Source organism: Diadema setosum, chromosome 18 (assembly GCF_964275005.1).
Source record: "Diadema setosum chromosome 18, eeDiaSeto1, whole genome shotgun sequence".
Taxonomy (NCBI): domain Eukaryota; kingdom Metazoa; phylum Echinodermata; class Echinoidea; order Diadematoida; family Diadematidae; genus Diadema; species Diadema setosum.
Genome location: NC_092702.1, coordinates 35,003,526 through 35,027,901, shown reverse-complemented (window position 1 = coordinate 35,027,901; position 24,376 = coordinate 35,003,526). Strand labels below are relative to the sequence as shown.

Below are 24,376 nucleotides of genomic sequence, written 5' to 3'. Positions count from 1 at the left end.
ACTTACGAGCAAAATTCTCTGTAACATACCATAAACCAGATATACAACTCACAGTAAGAAGTAACCAAATTTGAAGAGACATATCACAGATGTAGTAAAAGCAAGGAACCCAGTAATTGCACATTTGCACAACAATACTTTGAATAAGATTTTTGTTTCGTTTTGCTTTTTCATCTGCTTTGGCATCAATCACTGTCTACTCTTCTCTAAAATACATACCTTACTTCACCCTCAAAACAAGCAAGTAAGAAAAAATGGCACGGATTAACTTCAAGGGCACAGGAAAAAAATGCCTTCTGTCAATTTAGATCCCAAATATCCCTACACTCCACTGAGTTGATGATATCTTTTGAAGTACTGAAGGAGAAAGTCTTACATTAAAAAAACGGCATCAGTCATTTGAGTTGCAAACACGTGGGGACTGGATTTATGACAGTTGTAACCAACTATCAGCATTTGACTAGTAGTACATACTTTGGTTTTCATTCATCCACTGTTTGCATGAGACCAATAGAACAGGGAGCCAAGTCGTCAAGAGGTAAAACCGGTAGGAATGCTTTGTGCACCTGTGTGCCATACCTGAAAGTGTATCGTTTGAGAGTTTGCCTGTTTTGTAAAAAAAAAAAAAAAAAAAAAAAAAAAATCCTTCTAAACTCATATGTTAATTGCATAACAAGGCGTGGATTACAACACTACATCAACTGTTTACTTTGGTCTCGTATCTGAAAGCAAAGGAACTTTATTACAATGCTTAGAAGGTAAAGGAATTACTGGACCCTTTTTTGTTTTTCTTATATCCTGTGTTCAGAAATAACTCAAGACAGGGGAAAAGCAGCAGTGGATTGGTATATTAATTATGAACATGAAATTACAGTTACATAACCAATTATTTCAAAATACATGTTATGTGTTTGCTGAGCTAGGAATTGAAAAATGATAAGAGACAACCCTAAAAATCTGTGACTTGCTTGACATATTTGTTTCTTCTGAAGAGCATTCTCTTTGGTGTTAAATATTCACAAATATGTTTTTATTACGATTAAATTCATTTGGAATACTTGGGAACATGTCTCTGGAGAAAATTCCATAATCAAGAAACAAGAAAATGCTCAAGTTATAGATCAGACAATATTTGAAAAACTGCATTGATCCAACATCACCAAAATTAGAATAAAGTTGTGTCTGTCTTGTAAGTTGTAGGAAGATCATTGTATAAACATAAAACTTATGCAAAAGGTATTACCCTGAATAAGGGAAGGATCTTGGAAACTTCACCTCTGCTGGTTGATTAATCTAGCATTGTAGTCATCATCACAGTTATATCAATCACCCCCCCCCCCCCCCAACCTGGTCAGAGGTGACTGGAAGTCAGATTAAGTTGTCGGTCAAATGACAGAGCAGAGGGAGCTTTTATTTTTGTTGGCTGCCAGGGCCTCTTTGTACTGCTGGCTCATCCGTGAGGCACGCTTCTTCAGGTCGGCACTTCCGAGATTGCTGCCTGACCCTCTCTTGCCCGTTAGTGACCCCCTGGAAGACCCCTCTGGTGGTGGTGGGAGATTGGCAGTGGTCTTTGTTTCTGTCCCTGGCGAGCTGTCTGCCATTTTTGTGTTGTTGTTGCTCCTGCTTGTTTCGAGGGGGAGATCAGTGAGGCTACCCCAATCTAAAAAGGAAATGAACATTCTATGTAAGAGTTGTGTCATAAAATGGGGGAAAGGAATATTGGGGAGGAAGGGTAGCAAAAGCATGTGGGACTGGGTGGGAAATTGCAGCAATGACTCAACAAATCATTCCACACAGATTTTATAACTTCTGCATTCAGTTCCAGTACATACTCATATTTAGAGAAACTTAAAAATTATGCATTTCAGCAGGACTTATTCTTGTTCATGACTACATTGTAGTTTAATTGACAATTTACACATGCTTCTTATCACATTATCATTTCATGTCTCTTTTACAGCCCTGCAAAGTTATGATTTTACTAGCTGAATCTCCCTTCCTCAAAACCTATAAAAAGTCAAACAAAAAATAAAATATAAACATTTCAATCACATATGCTTTGTGTGGAAAGACTACTGATTATTCAACAAATTTTTTGCTACCATTTATCGCAACCACAATACGTACTTTATGTTTTTAGAACATTTCAGTATATTCTGAGACCAAAGACTCTCTTAATCGTCAATTCCAGGCAAAATAATGATAATAATAACAATAACAATGATAATAATAATAATAATAATAATAATAATAATAATCACGAATCCTGAGAAAAGTACTGGAAGTCTAAGGTTCCAGGATGGAACTTGACGTGATATTAATCTCCAAGAGATATCTTGTGAAGATAGAGATACCAATAATAATAATAATAATAATAATAATAATAAAAATTAATAATAACAATAACAATGATAATAATAATAATAATAATAATAATAATAATAATAATAATAATAATAATAATAATAATAATAATAATAATAATAATAATAATAAAAATTAATAACAATAACAATAATAATAATAATAATAATAATAATAATAATAATAATAATGATAATAATAATAATAATAATAATAACAATAATAATAATAATACAGTGTTATTATTATGAATGCATGCATACTACACAAACAATTTTTGATAAAATGTATTTACAAAATAATGCAGTGAAACATGAAGCTCAGACTTTTCAGCACGATGTCATGCCATGCCAAATGAGGAATGGGGAAATTGCAAAGAGTGACTTATATCTATTCACAAATAGCACTGCTTCCAGTTTGTTAATACATGTACAACAGATGATCATGATGTGAGCCTCATGGCAGTGCAGTGCAGTGTCATACTCAACACAGGTATAAAGCTAATGATAACATTTGATTTTGTGAATGAAAAAAAAAATAGGAGAAAAAAACAGTACTCAGATGCCTACTACCAACCAATATAACTTGTAGCTGAAGTTAGTGTCATGCAATGACATCCATCAGAAAGAAAGTTGGCAGTAAAGAAGTGCCTGTGATACATTGCATTCATAATGTTTGGAATGAAATATGAAATATAAAGTTATAATAATATAACTTCAATATCCTTCATGTTACCATGCATTTCAGCACCCCACCCCCCCCCCCCCAAGCTTTGCTGGTACTTTGCTGTACAAAAGCACAAAAACACACATAAACAACAAAAAAAACAAACAAACACTTATCAGCTCCCATAAACCATCAAGTTACTTTAAAATCAATCCATGCATTTGCCATTGCATAAATGCTTAAATGACATGATAATGTCATAAGAAAATAGAAATTAAAATGAAAATATGAAGAGTTTTTTTTCTCTCTCTCTCTCTTCACATAGTGTATGTTCTGCATAGTTTGGTAATTAGATGCATGCAAACAGTTACAACTCTTTGCTTACCCCCTCCTCTTTTTTTTTTTTTTTTCATTTACAGTAGCGTAGTCCATCCTCCTTTTAAACAATCCCCTGAAGTGTAGATCTCTGAAATATGGCTATTCCCATGACATTAAAAGCCCCAATAAAGATGCAAATACATGCACAACATGTTTAGCAACTGCCAAAATATATCTTTAAAAAAAAATCATATATATTATATATCGGAATATTGCACTCTTGTGATTGCAATAGCTATATTTTGGGGTCAAAGGAAAATTCAGGATCGGTCATTTCACACCTACACAATCTTTCTCTTTTTTTTTTCTCTCTCTCTTTTTTTTGGGGGGAGGGAGGGGGGGCAGATGCCTCTGTTTCACTCTGTTTTGACTGCCCAGCTTCCAAGTTAACCTTCTCTGTCACCAGTTCCCTATGAAAACACTTCAGTGGGTCAAATCTGCCATAGAGGGACTGTCAAATTTCATAGGGTGAAAAGGAATCAGCCATGCATCCAAGAGTTGTTGCAATGTCAAGGGCCAAGGCGTGCATGAAATAGTGGGTAATTCCTCGTCCACTGACAGACTGGATACACATTACCCACTGACTCGTGCTTTATAACCCCCCACAAAATAGATTAACATTGATGGCAGAGTCGCTGGGTGTTTGTGCAGACGACCGCACATCACTGGAGCTCATTGATAAAGATATTTATGAAATGTGTCTGATCGACTGAAAGAATGACAAGAAACAAAGAGACGTCACTTTCAAATTTTCTCGGGACTCGAAGGCCACTCGACTAAGCACTACAACCTGGACATCTGACATCATGGTCCAAATTTCATGAAGGTAGTTTAAATCAAATCCCATCAATCAAATTCAGTCCACAGATGAAAACAGATATGGAAACGGGTATATCGTGGTACCCTGTTAATGTGTCTGTCTTTACGTATTCATTATAATATATCTCTTGGCATATGCAATGTGTAACGCATATTTGTGCATAGGAAATTTGTGTCATCCACAGACTAAATTTGAACCATCTTTGTGAATTCTGATAGTCAGGATATGTTATGCTCTGTTCAGACTTCCTTGCTGCTATATCAGAATTTCATCCTCATCTCTCTATTGTATTGTCTTTGTCTGTTTGTCTGTCTGTCTGTCTGTTTGTCTCTGTCTCTAGCCCACCTAATGCACTGTTCTTCATTGATCTTATGAGGCAAAATTGCTTCAGTGCATACCATTTTGTGACACAGAAACAAACTGATTGATTTTCACACCTACATATGATTAAATTCACCTTCATCTAATTTGCACAAATGACAAAGAGTCATATCAGCCTGAAGGATAACTTCTCTTAGCTTCATCATTTAACATCTTAAGCTCTGTCCTGTCATAATAAATGAGGTTGAGTATGAGTCCCCTTGAACCAGTTTTCTATGAAATCTCAGCTCAGATCTTTAATTTGGCTTGAGATGAGCAAGAACAATATTCCACAAGCATTATTTTCTCGTAGATTTTAGCCACAAATTTACACGAACGAAAGCCAGGAAACCTTGGCCGTTACAGCTTGCAATGATACACAGACTGAATGGAAAATGCATCGTTTCTGAATTGGAAGGATACTTAAAGGGGTAAATAATATCACTCCAAGACTGAAATGTTACCAAGACCTCCCCCTGGATACATATGATATATATGCCATATATATGAAAGCTCATGGCATAAGCATGGATATCAATTAGCACATGAATATTGATCTGATTACTTTTTCTTTGCTTTTCGCAAACATACAAAATGAACACAGATCTAATCACAACATTTACAACATTGCAACAAATTATCTCACTTCCACTATCTGTCAATGACATTTATGTCTAATTACCCTCTCTCTTTTTTTTTTTCTTTTTTTCGTGCTTTGCATTCTCTTTTTGTTCTAAATAAAGAACAAACAAACAGGCAAATATTTTCTCAGGGACACTGGATAAAGTTGTGTGCAATGTGTGCAAAGTTTAAGGGATGCTTGTGACTCCAGGGAAAATTATGAATACTAGCTGTTGTATGGCAAGCTGTTTGTATGGGGGAGGGGGTGTTTACTGGTTCTTTTGCCTTTGATAATTTATATGGGGTTTGGCATACTTGCAGTATTAGTTTTAGCAGTCCCTTGACAGCTGTCTCGAAATTCACCTTGACCACAAACTCTAAGAATGCAATAGTGTATCACTATTTTAGAGCCCTACGGAGCATGGAACAAATACACACTCAAGTGCTGCTCTGTTTTGTACAAGCAGTCCCGGCTCGGTATCAAACCTGGCTGCAATAGTGCTCTGAGTCTGCTCAGTGCATGGTTGACCTATGAAAGGTATCAGACAGTCATTACAGTAAATCACAAATCTTGAATACTGAGCCCAGATCTCACCTAAACAAGGCATTTATTGGGTTATCACAGCAAAAAAGAGAAAGTCACGGAGGGAAGGATAGAGGGAAGGATAGATGGATGGATAGATAGATGGATAGATATAGATAGATAGATAGATAGATAGATAGATAGATAGATAGATAGATAGATAGATAGATAGATAGATAGATAGATAGCTGGATAGATGGATAGACTAGACAGAAAATATATCCCGTATATCTTTACATCCTTTATAGTCTTATATTTCATGTAGCTATAAAGATACTCAAAGAATTGCTTATACACGTAGGTCCTTTTTTATCAGGCAAACATTATATTGTGATCCAAAATTGATTATTGAAGCTTCATGCCCCAATTCCTTCTTAAGATCTCTGAAGCTTCTCAGATGAGGGGTTTTCCATTTTAGTGTGGCAGGCCAGTGGTGTAATATAGTAGCAAAAAGTCAATATAACACTGACAATTCAAATATGCATAAATGTGCAGCACAAGACACGGGTGTGGGATGGGGGGGGGGGATTTACTTGAGTGAAGAGGTAACATGAGGTGGTCACAATGGTGTGCCATTACAGCAGTGTCAATCCACAGTTCATTCAACAATATGACTACAAGAGGGAAGTGGTAATACTGAACATCAGTCTCAAGTGTGTGTCTGGGAGAAACTGTAACTAACTAAATGAGAATGCACTATCTTCAGTTCTCTCTCTGTCAGTGAATAACAACAAAACTACGCCTTCCTCACGGCTCTTCTTTTATCTAGCTCTACTTACCTGGAAGCTCTTACTTAAAGTAAAAACATATCATCGTAAAGTTCATTCACATTCAGTAAAATATGTTTGAATGAGTAGAGGTGTGACCACACAGCAATGCTTCACATGAGTTTTCCTGTGGCTATTTGATAAATGAACAGGGTACAAATAGGTAAAAGGGGTGGGGGTGCATGAATAATGCAAGAGCATTATTAAGTTACTAGAGGACATTTGTGAGAGAAAGGGACAGAAAGAGAGAGAAACCAACAGACAGATACAGATGGAGAAGGTGAGAGAAGAAAAAAGAGTAGGAAGGAGATAAAATGATAAAAGAGAAGAGAAGAGATAGTATTGTAGATGCCTCTGTAAGCAAGAGCTATGGGTCAATTCATCTAAACAAGCATTTTCATGAATAAAAAAAAAAAAAAAAAAAAAAAAAAAACTTAACTGTGATTACAGGATGGCTAAACAAACTTAACTACTTTGGGACTTCCTGCTACTCTTGTATCTTACACTCACATGTAACAACATTTACTTTGGTACGCTGGAATGAAAGCATACAAATTGTGTGGGAAAGGGAAACAAGCACTCCATTCCTTGTAGTTGTCACTACTGGAACCAGTCAAAACATTGGGTTATTGTACAGAAAGCAACTACAATGGAATTCTATGAGTGAGTGTACATAACAGCAAACAAACCAACTTAAAACAAACAAATGAGGAAGAAATAAAAAGAAGGCAAATAAAATTTCAAGAGAGAGGAGCACACACATTTTTGGGGGAGGGGGAATGTATTTGGCTCCGGACATTTCTGCTATTCATGTCGGTTTGTCAGACTTTGCAGACACAAGCTTGGTGTTTTTGATATTGCAATAAATCAGGTTATGTTTTTCCGTCCTTCTTCTCAATGCAATCAAGGGAAGCATATTGGGAGGGTGGGGGGTGGGGGAAGAATACAGAGTTGGCAGGCGTGGAAGGGGGCTGCACAAACTTCAAACCGAGAACATGTTCTGCCTGACACTTACGGAAATTATCTGCGTCTGTGGGTGCACGTGTAAGCAGATTCCGGCGCGGATGGGAAAGCTAGTCTGCTCCAAGTGAAGGGATGTGTGAGGACGCCAGAAGTATGGGGACGGGTGTGTATGGGATGGTTGTTAGAATGAACAGAACACAAATATATATATAAATATAGTTACCAAACTAGTTTGTTTGTTTTTTAAGTGAGAGGAAAGAGCAGTTGAAGACTGAGATAAAAGAATGGTGACTATTGAATCATTCACACTCAAGAGATAAGAGAGTGCTTGTTACAGAGATATGTTGACAACCCACTGAAAGATGTACTCTGTTTGTCATTGTACAGGTGCATTTTGATTTGTGTTTCTGTTTCTGCACCTGCACTCTGGTCTGTTACAGAAGCTGTGTCAGACTGCCCAGTATGTGGCTAGTTCTTGACTGGAGTCTCCATTCTCCATGGAAGAACTATGAAATATGACCTGCAAATATGATTCTGCCAATTCACATTAGAATACTCTCCTTTGAGCAAGCTTTTTCTTATTTCTCAGGAGCGAATGGGGTCAGAGACAAGACTGATGTACATGTATGTGAGAATTCAAAAAGATAAGCAGTAGTTTCAGGTTAAGAAATCAAAGAATAGTTTTGTACATGAAAATGGATGAAAGAGATGCTCTTGCACTAGGAGAATATTTGACTGGTCATGTCTCTGTTTATAAATGGATGAAACCGTACCTGAGAAGGTGACAGACAGAGTAATGGAGATTGGACAGATGTGAAATGAATGCAATGCCATAAAATGGAACACTATGACTTGAGAGCATAGGCATGATGAGGTCAGTGAGACAAATTTCATTTTTGGTATCAATTATGGTTAAGACCTTTTGTCTCTCCTCTGAATGATCTTGTTTGGTTTCACACTCGTCTATGGACTAAAACAGGTTGCACTCTCTCAGCCATTGAATTCTACTTTGGTAAGTGCCTATAGGACCTCAAGTTATGCTTTGATCAGCCAAGGGGTACCACATACCATGGACCATAAATGACTGTTGTGAAGGCTGTTGAACTATACATGTACCAGGGGTCTGGTGCCATAAAATACCCAATGTGACAGCACTCTACTATAACACCATGGAAATTGGCAGATATCCTCAAAGCTTATCAGCTGCTGTTGCAGAAATTGCTACTTTAATCATTACTGTCACAACATCAAAAATTTGCATGCAGTATACCACTATCTAATGTTTTTGTTTATCTCCTGTAAAAGTGGAAATTGTCATAGTGTGGACATTTTTGTGCATTACGTGTGACATGAAAGTAATGCAAAACTAAAAGTACACAAATGTTTCTCTCTTATATTCTGATTCCATAGATTTAAGAACATGTGAACTTCTTCTTAACCAGAGGAGTGCAAAAAGAGAAAGTACTTGCATGAAAATTTCCACTTGTACAGTATGGCTTTCTATCTACCAAGTACCAAATTGATACACAAGGGCTAATTCAGACGGCAAACATAGTTAGCATTAATGAGCCTTGTTTGAACTCAATGAAAGAGGAGAATTGTATGAGAAAACCCCATATCCAGTTATGTGAATGCAAATGAAGAATGAAGACAAGTAAGATATCAAAACTCACTCCCTTGTTCACCATATTATTGATGTTGTTGAGATTTTTCTCTTACAAAATTATGATAAAATTTGGCATTCATGATTTGAAAATCAAAATCTCAGTCTGCAGGCTGTGTCTCTAATGGAACATGAAGCCCTGGAATGTTAGTCTATGTATGGTACCATGCCAACACTATTTCTACAAACCGACACTTACTTTTCACTCCCACACTGTTTGAAGAAATAGAGAGGTCATAACATTATGATATCTCCTACATGTAGAAGACACACATCATTGAATGCAAGCACAGCAAAGCATCTACCTAGCACAATTCTTTGAGAAGTACACTTACTGTTGTTTGCAAAGTATTTCCAGTTATATCAACAAGGCAAACTAAGGCAGTATGGTTATATAGACAACATCGTCCACATGTTTATTTGTACAATGTACATATGAAGAAAAAAAAAATTATCAATAAAGCTAGAACAAACATGAAGACGATACTTCCAGGGCTGCCAACAATCAGACATCAAGAACACAGAGGTTTCGACAGGCTATTACTATTAGGGAGATTCTCAAAAGATACATGCATCTCAATAGGAATCAACAATTTTTGAATCAGGGCAGCTTCTATTTCTTCTCGTTCTTTTTTTTTTTTTTTTTTTTTTGTGTTTAGAAATTGTTTATTTGTCAGTGAGCCTACTGCCGAATCAGGAACTTGACAGCGCTGTATTTTCTATTCATGTTTTCTTTTGCTATATTGATAGTGTATTTAAATACACAACACAACTGAATGTTGTTGCTGTTTTTTATACAGGTTACAAGTTGAGGTCCTCCATTAAAATAACTAATTTCCAACACCATTCTGATATCCCTACAGATTTTACACAGGACCTGAAGGTCACCTTATACTGGGAGCTTTAATGATACTTAGACAGCATATTTTTAGTATTTGTATTTAAACTGGTTTGCAAATTTGGAAGAACAAATATTTGCTCACAGGTAGATTGTGGCATAAAGATTTTATTAGATTCATTGTTTGTTTGCTTTTTTGTTTTGTTGGAACTGGACTCTTGATGCTCTTCATGTTTGGACAACAGCCAAGTTTCAAGTCGTGAGAAAAAAAAAAATGGCCTTAATTTTAGTCCTTAAAGACTGGCATGTACATCTCCACATCATAATAGTTATTATAATTATAATTAGTTATAATAATTTACTATGCAAACTGATGTAATTTCAAGGAAATTTGTCAAAACAAAAGTTATTACTGTTCCTAAAAAAAAAAAAAAAAAAAAAGACACACACACAAAAATATGGTGGGGAAAAGTCATTAAGTTCCTATTTTCAGTATAGCCTTGTCTTTGACTAAGAATAAACAAGAACACATGAAGAACACAGTACAGAAAACGTGATTACACGTACACACAAACATTACCAACGAATCAAGAACAAATGTGAGGATCAAGCTTGTTATGGTTCTCCATGAGATTAGGGGAAAATGAAATCAGTATGTGTGAAATGAAAACAAAGAGTAAGAGTTCATCAAAATTCAGAAAACAATCTCAAAGAATTCTAAACATGGCTGTGCATGTATGTCTGTACAATTTGTGGATGACCGTGTATGACTTTATGCTGAAATTCATCTGGACGGAATGTGAATACCCATGAAGGTGCATATTCAACATGGAGTGAAACAATATAAACGACAGTAAAAACCTTGATAAGGCTCTAGGTTATTGTGCTAAAAAAAAAGGGGGATAATCAGTACTGAAAAAGCAAGCAGAATTACATTTCTCTATTAAAGTTTCTAAGATTCATTAATTTTCTAAGATGATTTCTGTATTTCTATGCATGGATTTCGTCTTGACCATATCTCTCCATTAAACACTTTTGAAAGACTTCAGTATCTACCTTTCCACTTCCTTGTTGAAAAAAATAAAACTAACAAAAAGGAACATTACAATATATCTTTCCTCTAAAGTCTCTTGTAAGCCTACTTCCTATAAATGTTGTTTATGCTCCTGCCTCCCCTGTTTCCCTTTCTGCATTGTCTAGATTTCTCTATGCATCTCTCTTGCATGTGGTTACATTCCCACAATCCACTGATCCTACATTACAATGAAATATGATTTGAAGAGCAATGCCATTCTATTCATCCATGACCAATAAGTACAACCATAAATCATATGTTTCAGTCCTATCAGCAAGGCCATTTACCCACACTCTGATCTTATTTCTGTGTGGGTGTGTGTGTGTGGGTGTGTTTGTGTGTGCCTGTGTGTGTGTCTGTGTTTCTTAAGAGCATTATCATCACAATTCATGTCAATTTCTATAAATAAATTTACCAGCAGTAGCTTTTAACTTTTGTTGTTTTTTCGTTGTAGCCCTTACTACATGACTAGTTTATCAAATGTATCACTGCCCTACGGTTACAGCATACATTTAGTGATGGGTGATTATACACATCAGTATAGCATACTACAACATTACTACATACTGCATTGTGTGGGTATATACTATGCATAATATTTCAAGTGATAAATGATATTCACAGCACATATTATGGAATAAAGTGAACTGATAGATATGTTCATATCTACAGCAGAAGTGGAATTACTGATCTAATGAAGCATGACAAAAATTTGCCGATGCTGCTCCCTACATGAAACACGTGCACCGCAATGGATATTAGTGTTTTTGGCACACAGGTATGGAGGTCAGTGATGACTTGTGCAAGATAGCACAGTGGGTTTTTGTTGTCTACATTGGGGTTGATCTGCCACCGCTGGATGCTACTGGAAATGGAAATTATGGCATGGGTCATTTACTCCCTGCTGTGCTTGTACTCTAAATTTTACAGGGCACTGGGATCTACAATGTTACTCGCTGCATTCAGTTTCAAACTATACTAGCTATCTTTTGGAAGATCTGAACTGACATAGACTAGCACTCACTTTATGCAAAGAAATAACTAACAAGTATTTCATGTAGCAAGCGAGTGCAGGTTTCATTTATTTCGTTAAATGTGAAGCATTTCACTACGGCCTACTTAGTTTGTGTGTGTGGGCAGTTGTGGATGTGTTCATGTTTGCTTGTTTATTTGCAAAGACTGTGTCACATTTCATACTCCACCTCTAACCTTTATCGACCTGTTGCTGCCGATGCAATTTGGCCTGCTCGTAGCGGTCCGCCAGACTCTTCCATTCCTGACGGTTTTGTTCGACCCTGTCCAGCAACGGCCCAAGGGCCGGCTCAAATGCGGCAAAGTTCTGGGAGGACGGTTTTCATATGAGCACATAGCCGCAGTGGTACAAGACAGGCAAAATTCAACTCATATCATGACAGGATTTGGTTTGTCTTTTAAATGTTGAATTCCCTTCCTTCTTTTCAACTTTTTTTCCTTGTTTTTTTCTTTAAAAAAAAAAGAGACTGCATTTCACATTACAAATATACTTTTTTGGGTGAAATTACTTCATGAATGCATGAGAAAGAAACATGCCATTAAAGCAAAATGAAATGCCATTGAAAATTTTCTGTACCCAAGTCATTCATTTACAGGAGTATGTCAAATGCAGAAGTCAGTGAACAATGTTTTCCTGCAGGGTGCACGAAAGGTATTCTGTTTCCCCTGACACTCTGCCTCAACCTCTTTCTTTTCCCGAGACTTGGCATAATACCAGGGTCTGCCTCCAATGATTCTTATGATATTTGATATTGAATTGTCCTCATGACAGAGAATATAACATTCCTAGTTGGGAACAGAGTCACACTACCGATTTTCATATGAGATAAAAATGGGGCATTTCCTGGAAACTGATGGGGTTACCCATTCACGGTCACTGTCAGAATCCTTTCATTCTTAAATGCTTTGGGCCAATGGTCAACTCATTCCGCTGCATCTTAATGAACCATTCTTTGTATAGCGTGTTTTCAGATTAACAGGAAGACAATATGTTTAAGCACACAAAGTATAGATGCTTAAACCACATCAGAGCCAAACCCACTGTGACAGATAGAATACAATCACATGGAAATCATAGAAAACACGAAAATGATCCACATGCTAATTCTTCCTGTCTTTGTTTCAATGATAGGAAGACTACAGAAAGCTCCCAAAGTGCACGAGCCTGCAAAGCATTCCGTTAGTACAGCAGACAAGATCAGTTTTGAAGTGGAGTAATGAATGCAGACAGAGGAGAACACAGAAGAGACAGGACAGGACACTTGAAGACACAAGACGGACACCCTCACGGGACATCAAACGCGTTACGCATCACATGAAATGTGTCGTCCTGCGCCGACTTGGGTATATTTGCTGTTGGGACTGGCCCCTACGTATGTATGAGCTTTGTGAAGTGTTTTATCTACACTCAAACATCTGAGGCATATCAGAGAAATAAAAAGAAAGAGATGAGACATATGAAACATATTGGCTTTTAGCATGTTTTCACATTTTTGCCTGGATGTGATGAATCGAGAAAAGGCAAAGTCAAATTAAGGGCAACAACAGTTAAATGGTTGTAATGACTGCTTTACCTAAAACACACAAACAAAACAAATGAGCAAACAAACTTGAACCACAATGGAGACAATGGCATTTTTAAATGAAATGATTTTACGTTAAAAAAAAAAGTAAAAGTAGAAAACAAACTCAACTTAATAACACATAAAGTACACAACAGAACAGTCACATCATAAATAGTGGAACAACAAGAAAAATAATAAGCAATGATGTTTGCTGTAAGCAAAATTAACAAAAAAGATAAGTTTTAGTTGCATTTTATTCTATTTTTTTTTGTTTGGCTAACCATCTGGATCTTTTCCCTCTGACAAAGCTTTCCAGTTTTCACGGTTGCGCTGCGTTCCTGCTTCAAGTGGTTTGAGCTCTGGCCACAGATCAGCAAACATCTAGGATTTGTTTTGTTGTTTTTTTTTTATTTTGAAGGGAAGGATAAAGGTGAGGGTATAGGATCAGAAAGAGCAAAGCCAGAGCAAAGCAAAGGGAGGAGGCAGGAAAAGTGTGACAGAAAGAAGCAGAAAGAGAAAGCAGACACATTTGGTGTGAAAACAATTGACAGAGCAACGGAAAAATCAAAAGTGCAAATGCATTCAGGGTATTACAGTCACATATTTAGGCAGAGGGTCACAGCAGTTAATTATCACAGCAAGAATAAGGGGAGCAAACAAGACATGCGGAGAAAATAAGCGTTGATTCAAGAATATTACCAAAATGTATTTGTATGTGATCAATCATTAGTATAAGAAGTTGTAAGAAGTATACCATTTTGACAAAAGTATGTATTCAGTGTAATACACCATTTGAAAGTAATAGCAGCAGAGTTTTATTGCAGATTTGGTTAGTTTCGTGGTGTTTATACACATGTGAGAAAAGTGTTAGACATAACATAAAAGGTAAAAGGGCACACATATTTAAAACAATATAACAAAGGATTGAGGAGGGGCTGACATTGAAGGTGAAATTTTGTACGAAAATGTTGATTGTCATTGTATCAACATATTATTTTCATATCATTGAGGTGCATGCATTTAAAATCACAATTACAATGAATTTGTACAGCATTTTCGAACAGTTAGTATGTGTTAATAGAGTTTATGTGCAGGTGATTGTATGGCCAGATCGTCACATTGAAAATGATGTTACATTGCACATCAATACATACAGGACAATCACTCAACATCGCGTTCACAGGCACATCAAAACATGCAATCAAGAGATTTGACGATAGTTAGGCCACGTAACAGATTTGACCCCACAGCACGAGAAGACGTTACAGCAAGAGTAAAATGGAAACAGTTAGCCATGAAGTGACCAGTGAAAGGATTTGACGGACATCAAACCAAAAAGCAGAGAGGATGGGGAATGGAGGTAGTAGCAGAAATCACAGGTGACATATATGGTGACCGGTGCCGTGAATGATCAATGGAAGCGGGGGGATAGAATGAAAACAAAAACATTGAGGTGGATTTAACAACAACACAATAATACTTGTTAAAATCAAGTACAAAATCCTCACTGAGCACCTCTGCCCAAAAAAGTTATAAATAAACAATATATAAGACATATTTGATAGCATATATAATGGCTACATATTGTACCAGCTACCAGCAGGAATACATGTCTCAGAATCATATCTTATCTTATATCATATATGTAATTTATATCATGCTATATACAACAGACTTTCATGGAAGTGATAAGGTGTCCAAATCAACAAGAATGAGGTGGTAGGAAACATGAATTACATACCACAATATTTGATTTTAAAAAGATATACTGTCTAGCAAGAAATAATTGCTGCATGAAATTTTTGCTGATTGGAGCCAATGGCCTTTTTCGGGGCATAAAATTTTCACAAATTGTCACTGGCATTCAATGCATATAGTGCAAACAAGAACTTTTGTGTTTATCTTAATTCCACAATTCTTGGTTTTCACAAAATTCACAAAATTAAAATGCACATGAACATTTCTGGCTTTGCAGTAATGTAAATAAGTACTTTTGTGAGAAAACATTGCTGCATTGCACAGAGTAACAAGCCAGCTACTTTCAAACTACCTGTATACAGTTCATACTGTGATTACAGCAGGGGCTAGGCCATTCTATTGTTATTCTAAAAATCAACTTTTTACTCTAAAATCAGTTGACAAAAGCATTGACATGAGAGGAGGGAGTTTATCACACTCACATTTTCAATTTCATGTGGGTTTTTTTTTTTTTAACTTTTGATGAAGATTATATACTTTGGGTTCCTCCACACATGACATATTTCATTGTAAATTCTAAGGTACAATAGCATTTAGCAAGGTAACATCAACACATTTCTCTACTGAACTGCTGCAAAACAAATATAAGGTAATGAAACATATCAATGACTTTGGTAAATTAACTTAACATTCATATTAAGTATTTTCTTGAAAGCAAAGTATGAGACTGGCATTGTGAGGTTGACAAACATCTGACAATTTAACAAATATTACTTGTTCATGATACAATTTATTCTGTCTCTATATAGCTTTGACCACTCTCATGTTGACAAGAAATCAGTGAGATTATCATTATGTAACATAAATTGCAAAGTACTTATCACGATCTCCTCAATAATATACATGTGGATGGGACAACTCACAAGATGAATGCATGCACAATGCAGTGGAGCAATGATGCCAAATATGACACATGGTGCAGCCTTATACAATGGTCTCAAAATAATTGTCACTTTTTTTTTCTTTTTTCGTTTTTTGAACGTGCAGGTGCCAGCAACTAAACATTGCACCCCATCCAGACCCCCCTCACAATTTTCATGCTTTCATGCATATTGAACACTTTTCATGATGGACAATTTCTCATATAAAGTCTTCAAAAAAATCATATTGACGTATTGGCTCTGATGGGATATAAAGTTTTTTTTTTTTTTTTTTTTTCAAAAGACATGTCTGTTTGCTCCCCTTCTGGTAGACATAAAACACATATCTTGGCTCAGATGCGGCCATCAAGTTTGGAATTTGTATCAAACATACTTGACTGACAAACTGACCATGGTTCATTAAGTGCTTTTCGTACATAATTATAAATTACACATATAAAACAGGCATGTCTTTTACAGACAAGTTTTCTCAGCATTCAAAGAAAAGAACAGATAAATGCACAATACCACAGATGTTACTGACATTTCCATGACTCCACAATTTTGCCCAGACTCCAAGATTTAGGGTTTAATTGATAAAAGCAATGCCACTCTTACACAGTTTAATGGCTAGATATACAATGTACGCCACATCGTGTTCACAGATGTAATCACTCATAAATGTATCACACTTTTGAAAAGTTCTGTGGTCTGTTGGCTGCCAGCGTGACATCTAGTCACATCAATGAAAATACACGTAACTATGCAGTAACTCTCTCCAAATATTTGAGGATGTCCATGGTTTGGTTGTTAAGTTTTTCCATGCCAAAACCCACGCCTGTAAATGGGAATTTGTACATATAGTCATATCTATGATAACATGGAGTTCTACTATCTTTGTTTCTTTCAATTCTATACATCAGTTTCTTTGTATTTTTGGGCATTGTCAGCAAATTTATACTCAAGCTGAGGAGACTTGTCCATAAGGCATTACCATCAGAATCAATTTGTAATTAAAAATGCATGTGGACACAAACCTGCACCAATTATGAAAATCAAGTTGGGCATGTTAAAGAAGTTCAGAATGTGAAAAATTATGAACTTGTTACAGATGAAATGCAGTTGAAGCAGTACATGTATCAGATGATACGCTTCAAGAATGGCGATAGAGACGGATCACATCTAGAGACATGTGAGAGTTAATAAGATTGATACTAGAAAAGGTTGGCTGGAGTAATCAATGTGTAATGAAGAAAGATGAAACAACAGATCGATCGTTAACAAGAAGGTACAGGTGGACAACCACCCTAGGTCCAACCTGCTTCATTACTGGGGCCATAGAGAGCAGGTCAATAAAAGACCATCAGCTATATGTCATGGAAACATTGATCTGTTTTGAAGGCGTAGCTCGTCTTGGCCACTGCTGCATATAAAACATAATTTATAAACATCTTCAATATAACAGCACTCTGTCATAAATGTTATTTACAGTGTAGTTGTTGTGTTTCAATTTTGCAGCAATTGATTTGCATTCATCAGGCTGCATAGCATGGCAGTATTATCATGATTATATTCATCTCGCAATCTATACTGTCTTATTGGCTGGAAAATGGTTGTCAACTTTTGACAAGCCCATGGAAAGTCGAGATGGGTTGTGGGTATTCAAAAGAAGAAGAAAAAAAAGGTGGAATGAGATTTGGGAGAGGAAAAGGAACGAAGCTCTCACCTTGTAGACTGGCATACAGATGCCATCGATAAAGCCCACCTGCATCTTGGGGAGCTCGTCTTTCTTCTTGCGGTCCATCATTGCCTGGGGACAGGTCAATCAGATGGGGTACATTTTATGCCATTTGCCTCCTCTATGCTCCTTGGCAAACTCTCTTCCGCAGACGTGTTCCTCACTGAGAAAACACCTTTTAAAGTTCATCCCACATATCTGGATCATACCCTGACATTTTCAAGACAAACATATTTCCTTCCGAGTCTTCTAGCCGTACATGTATAGTTTATCAAATAGCATGCTATTATTCACGCACTGCACACCTACAGAGCTCTCAGAAGCAGTAGTTTCAAAGTGGATTATATGCCCCAATATATGCTTTACATAAATATCACAAAATGATGCCTGCATTGGTTAGAATTGTCTTATTGATGATACCCCAAAGGAATACAGACTCTGTTACTGAGATCTATTTGAGGTTTACCATAAATGACTCCCTTCCTGTTCTGAGAGATGTCCTGCTAACCAGACTGAATCCCTTATCTCACTCATTTTCCATATGCTGAATTCAGAATGCCACTCGTTGGCACCAATAGACCAATAATGAGATCAAATTCACTTCTTCCCTCTCCCCCCATTTACCTCCTCTCTCTCTCCCTCTCCCTCACTCCCCCATCCACCAACACTCCCCAGCTCCCTCACCCCCCCCCCCATCTACCCCTCTCTCCCTCTCCCCCCTCCCCCCCCCCCCCCAGCAATGCCGTTTCTCTGCCACCCCATCCCCTCCTCACCATCGGCTCCTCTTTGAGCTGCTCTCGCTCCATGTCGCCCTGCTCAAAGAACTCGCTGAAGACCAGCTCAGCCACTCTCTGCTGGATGCTCCAGGGCTTGGCAATCGCCGACACATCGCAGGCTGTCATCAGCATACCCCTGGAGGGGATGAAAAGGGGGGATGGACGGGGAGAAATGCACAGACATGACCCTCTGCATTCATGGACACGATAAAAATTCCACTGAATGTGATATCAAATGAGGCAGGTGAATCCATACGGTGCAGAATGAGCATTGGCACTAGCTGTGTGATGACGGAGAATCAAATAGCTGACATTTTCAAACTGGGCTTGATTTTTTTTTTCTCTCTCATTTTACCTGGTTCTTCACACATGCACATAGTGGTTAATGCCCACCAAAACATCTGGACAGACACCCAAACAAAAGCTTCTACAAGCCAATACATCCTCTTCGAGGTTACCTCAACAAGTCTCTCTTCTCCTCAGCCTCCCATGTATTCTCCCCTTTCTCCACAAGCTTGAAGAAGTCACTCCTCTTCCTGCAAATAAAAAGGGAAGGAAATAATTCAACCTGAAACAAAGAAACACCCAAGAGAGAAAAAGAGAGAGAGAGATAGAACAGGAAGCAATGCTTGCCTCCCTATTGATCCCTCAACACTTTCAGTCACTCTCAATATCTTTGAATAGCATCAATGAATAAACTGAGTTCTGTTCACATTCAAGTTTGAATGGCACAAATTTAATAAAATAGGTAATTATGTTCATGTATCTAAATTATTTGCAGATGCATTAATCTGTGTCCAACAAGAAGAAACATCTCATACACCATTTAAGGCTGCTTAATTCAATAGGCTCAAAAAACTCTAATCAGATTTAAACAAAGCTACATTATAAAGTCTTTAATAGGCATGATAATTTATAAGGACCATTGCTGTATTCTGTGAGGAGGTTTTGCAAAGAATTAGTCCTCACCAGTAACTTTAGATTAGAATGTAACTTAAGCATGATTTTATTCATTTTGCTTGCTATTGATTCTAAAAGAATGCCACCATATACAAGAACAGCCTACATTCATGTGGGCTTCAACACAAATGTGTACAGTAGCTATGGATGATATATCAGCAGGCTTTTATTACCAAAGTAGTAGACAGAATATACAGCATTTCAAACAGGACACTGCAAACATTATCTGCAGCTCAGAAATTACATATGAATTGCCTCCATTATGGCCATGAATACTTTTCAAGATATGAACATTCTTTAAACAAATTGTAACTATTCTGCAGCAACATTTATTTGCTCCCTTGTGTAATCACATGTGAAAGTCCTGTACACTTCGATGAAAAACATTATCACAAGGTTGTGCACATACATAGAAATTAATTGAGATACAAGCAAAAACAAAAATACAGCAAAAAACAGATATTTACACACTTGTATATTGCCGAGTACAATTTAATATGGTAACCAAGAGATACTAAGTTTCTACATACATGTACTTGCAGTCTACATTTAATTAATTTCGTGAATAGCACCTGACTTGTGAAATTCGCGAAAATAAAAATCTCACGAAATATTCGGAGTATATAGTATCAACAAACATTTTCCTCTCTTTAAATGCATGTAATGTACGAAAAGCAGACTCACTGAAAGGATGTGTGCAGAGATTCTGATCTGTAAGATTGAAGGGCTCTTTCGTTTTTAGTATCTTTCTATGTGTGTATGCTTGTTTGCATGTGTGTGTGTCTACCGGTATGTTACTGCACTGTGTGTGTAAGTGTGTACAATTCACGGTAGTAACACATACATTATGCATATCATGCTCTTGTCAAAGCGTCTTTCATCCTGAATTGTTCAAACTAAATCTCACACTTTTGCTTCTAAATAATTCTGGTACTTTCCTATCCGAAAAATAAAAGAGAACAAAACTTCAAAATGATATAGATTGACACATCAAGTAAAAGTGACAGTAAAAGAAATGAGAGCTGGGGCAAACAAATGGATGGAGGACCTGAGGTAATAACACTTTTGGAAGTAAATTTGTTCAAGTGTGACAGTAGACTGAGAGGGTGCTATGCACTATATCTTGCTGCAAAGCATTACCGGTACATGGGAGGGGCGATTGTTCCTTCAAGAAGGTATAATTGTAAGAGTAAGACGGTTCAGACTCATCAGAAATGCACAGCAATTTCATCAGAATTCAGTACTTCCTATTTCTTTTCCCCTGGGCAATGAATAAAGAAATTCTTTTGCACTGCACTAAGAAAGGATTTTTCTCTTCTTATTTTTTTTCTCACTTTCTCCTTGACACACTGAAAGGCACCATAATACCCCTAAATCCCTTAGGACTCTGTGGGAATGCAGGGATTGCTGCAGAGGACTGCAAGTAGCGATAACTCCTCCACTTCTTCCTGTAAAGTCACAGGCATGTGGTTTTATGCAGACACTGGCTCAAGTTACAAAAACCCTCTGCGGCTCTCACTTGCATGTTCCGCGCACCGGACGCAGTGATGTCAGCATCATCCACCCATCTCACTCAATTGTACGCACCACTAGACACGCCAACTAGCCAGCCACAGATAAATCAGGGACGGACGGCGTGACTCCCTTCAGAGTCAAGGGAAGTTGATCCATCGGGTGAGCATGAATATCGAAGGCAGACAAGCTGCAGCTACAGACTTGAAAAAAAAAAAAAAAACCTCTGACTTTCTCCTTTTACCTTAATGCAAAAAGTCCTCATGCACTAATTGATTAGGTCAGCCCTTTGTCTTCTCGAACAGATCTGAGAGGGCTTTTGAAATGGCTGCAGGGTTTGTAGGCAGGGTTATCCTACACACAGGAAAACTTGAAAAGAAGGTGCACAACGCTCGTAGCTAACTCTTTACGAGCTACATTTGCACGCCTGACTCGGTCAATGGCGTGCCAACTTTGCATATTCTGCTCAAACGTACAAACTCAACCAAAACAATCAATAAATCGCCAAATGCTGCAGTACAATGAAAGTGTTTCTCGCAATTTCATGTAACTTGCAGTTTAAGTGGTGATTGACTATCAAGGGGTGGCTCCTACTGAATTTGCAAGTTAATTCTAAGTGGCTGTCACTGTTTTGTGTGCAAAAGTTGTGCCTCTTATACAATAATGTAGCTACTGGTCATTAAAGAAGGACAATCATAGATTTGTTGTACAATTTACATCAAAGCAAAGCTTGACATATTCTCTACAATTACCAAAAACTCTATAAAAGTTACATAGATTTGAAGAACAGAATGTTTTCCCAAAGCATGACTATGTTGCTGTCTCAGAATGATGTGGCACAGAGAGGGTTTAGATCATGGCACATAAAGAGTTAAAAAGGACTCTATTAGCAGATATCCCTTATACTTATTGTTGCAAAGCAAGGTGCTCTCAGGCACAGAAAAAACAACAACTGACCAGTAACATGACATACAACATTAATGGTTTTGAAGCCGTGTAGAATTGTGACAGGCATACATGTATGCAAATTCACCAAAAGAAATTAACCCTAACTAGGCCGGGGGGCCTCTGAGGCCCCCCCCCCCTCGACGTTCCGCGCGAGGTATCGCTAACGCGAAAAACTATCGCCGCGAAGTTTTATGACTTTTTTCTTTCAAGTCTCACGCATCTTTTGACACCAAATTTGCGATGCCCGGGCGGCCGGTTCCGAAGTTGCGCATGAATATGTACATGCATGTCAGACCAAAAATTGCTCAAAAACGTGAATTTGTGTGCTATTTCAATGCAAACTGTGCTTACAGGCAAATTTCATAAAAGCATGATTATTTTGGGGTTTTATTGATTAAAATCAATTAATAACATATTTTCTTGTTCGGAACAATATTGCGGTCAAGTTTCATCGAAAAAACAATGAAAAACATAAAGTCAAAAAAACAAAGAAATATATAAGAAATTCAGAAAACAATAAAAATACTTAAGAAATTTTTTCTGTTGGCACAATTTTTTTCTCTTATATTTGCTCAGGACACTAAAAAGAATATTTACACAAAAAATGTGCCCACTTTGAGCTTTATTTAGTGATTTATACCAAATTGCCCAATTTCATGCATCATTATGCATAAATTAGCATAATTTAGCATAAATGATCATTTTTAAAAAAATTTAACTTTGTGGTACTTTAGATTACATCATAGGCAATGTGTGTGCCAATTTTCGTCACGATCGCACAGTCGACGGCCGAGATCTGGAGGGGGGGGGGGCCTGGGAGGCCCCCCCGGCTCTATGATCTACCTAAATAGCCCGGCCTAGTTAGGGTTAAACCATGCCACAACATCATAATATAACCTCCACAACCTTTTACTGAAAAGAGTACACAGATGCTTGGTCTGGCTTGACAGGGCTGCTAAGCTTTGGTTGAAGAAGATTAATGAAAGATAAAAATGATCATTGAAACAGATCAACACATCCTACAGGCACAAACCTTACAGCGAGTAAGGCACCTCCGAGAGTAATTGTCCCCTACTATCATTGCCCCATCTGAAAATGAGCTGATCCTTGGCCAAAATATTCAGTACGGTTGTCACCATGGAATTTACAACAGTTTGATTAAACCAACTTGGTACATATGGCATTGATTAGATACAGTGCCACATGGAGAGGCATAATGTGGAGGTTCTTGCTATCATTATACTTGTCACATCTTGATTAGTCCATGGAAGAAGCGGGATAGAGGCTGAACAAAAGGAGATTCAAACATTCAGTGGGCAAAAGTAGTCATCATCTTTTGACACAATAATGTTGAAATCAAATAATATATTTTGTATTTGTATCTATTTACTTACACTCAGGGGATGGATAGCCCTGTGACATATTTTTTGTTCTGAAAACACTAATCACTTCTAAGCAACTATTTGGATTATGCAATTAGTTCAATATGTAAATGTTTGTAGTAGAAAGGGATACTCTCCAGTGTGCAACAAAAATTATTATTTTCCAACAGCCCTGTCCTGCAAATAGCGCCCAAAAGACGGACTTGGAAAGGAAAAAAAAAACCTGAACAAAACAAACCAAATTCTGGTGACACAAAAATGTCAGGCAGGGCCTCACACTGGCATACTTCAAGATCTGAACAGAATGTAAACAAGACGTACCATTACACAGTATCAGCAAAGAACTGTGTAGAATTTAGCCTCAAGCAAAGAGTTCTGGGTATTATTACAAATGCCCAAATACACACGTTTTTTTTCTTTCTTTGCAATTTGGGTTACAAGAAAAATGGCAATTTAAGGATTCATATATATGTTCAAAAAATTGTTTAACCTTTTGACAAATTTTATATCATTTCATGGCAGAAAATATAATCTTTTTTTTTGCCTGCCCCAGTACATATCCTCTAATTGGCTGAACATCAATGTACCAGCACATGCACACATGACACTTGCCTCAGTGTGAAATATACGGTGCGCGTTGGAGGAAATAGGGTTTTGGTTTTGGGGTTTGGTTTTTTTTTTTTTTTGCATGTGCATTGGCATAGTGATCATTTTGACAGACTTTAGGATTTTAGTACCAGGAGACCA

General features: G+C 37.2%; 1 protein-coding gene across 5 annotated transcripts in view; it reads right to left on the bottom strand.

Moving 5' to 3' along the window:
* Positions 1 to 1,356: 1,356 nt before the first annotated feature.
* The window catches only part of LOC140241808 (cGMP-specific 3',5'-cyclic phosphodiesterase-like), a 169,022-nt gene continuing 146,002 nt past the window's right edge, over positions 1,357 to 24,376 (bottom strand). For 4 of the 5 annotated variants that reach the window (XM_072321558.1, XM_072321559.1, XM_072321561.1 and 1 more), the window contains 5 exons: positions 19,286 to 19,363; positions 18,825 to 18,963; positions 18,040 to 18,123; positions 13,977 to 14,076; positions 1,357 to 1,660 (listed from right to left, as the gene is read on the bottom strand). In XM_072321558.1, the coding sequence (XP_072177659.1) occupies positions 1,386 to 1,660; positions 13,977 to 14,076; positions 18,040 to 18,123; positions 18,825 to 18,963; positions 19,286 to 19,363 (676 nt within the window). In that variant the 3' untranslated portion in view covers positions 1,357 to 1,385. Of the gene's footprint in view, positions 1,661 to 7,574; positions 7,638 to 13,976; positions 14,077 to 18,039; positions 18,124 to 18,824; positions 18,964 to 19,285; positions 19,364 to 24,376 lie in introns of all 5 variants that reach the window. The other variant, XR_011902107.1, reaches the window with a different exon arrangement.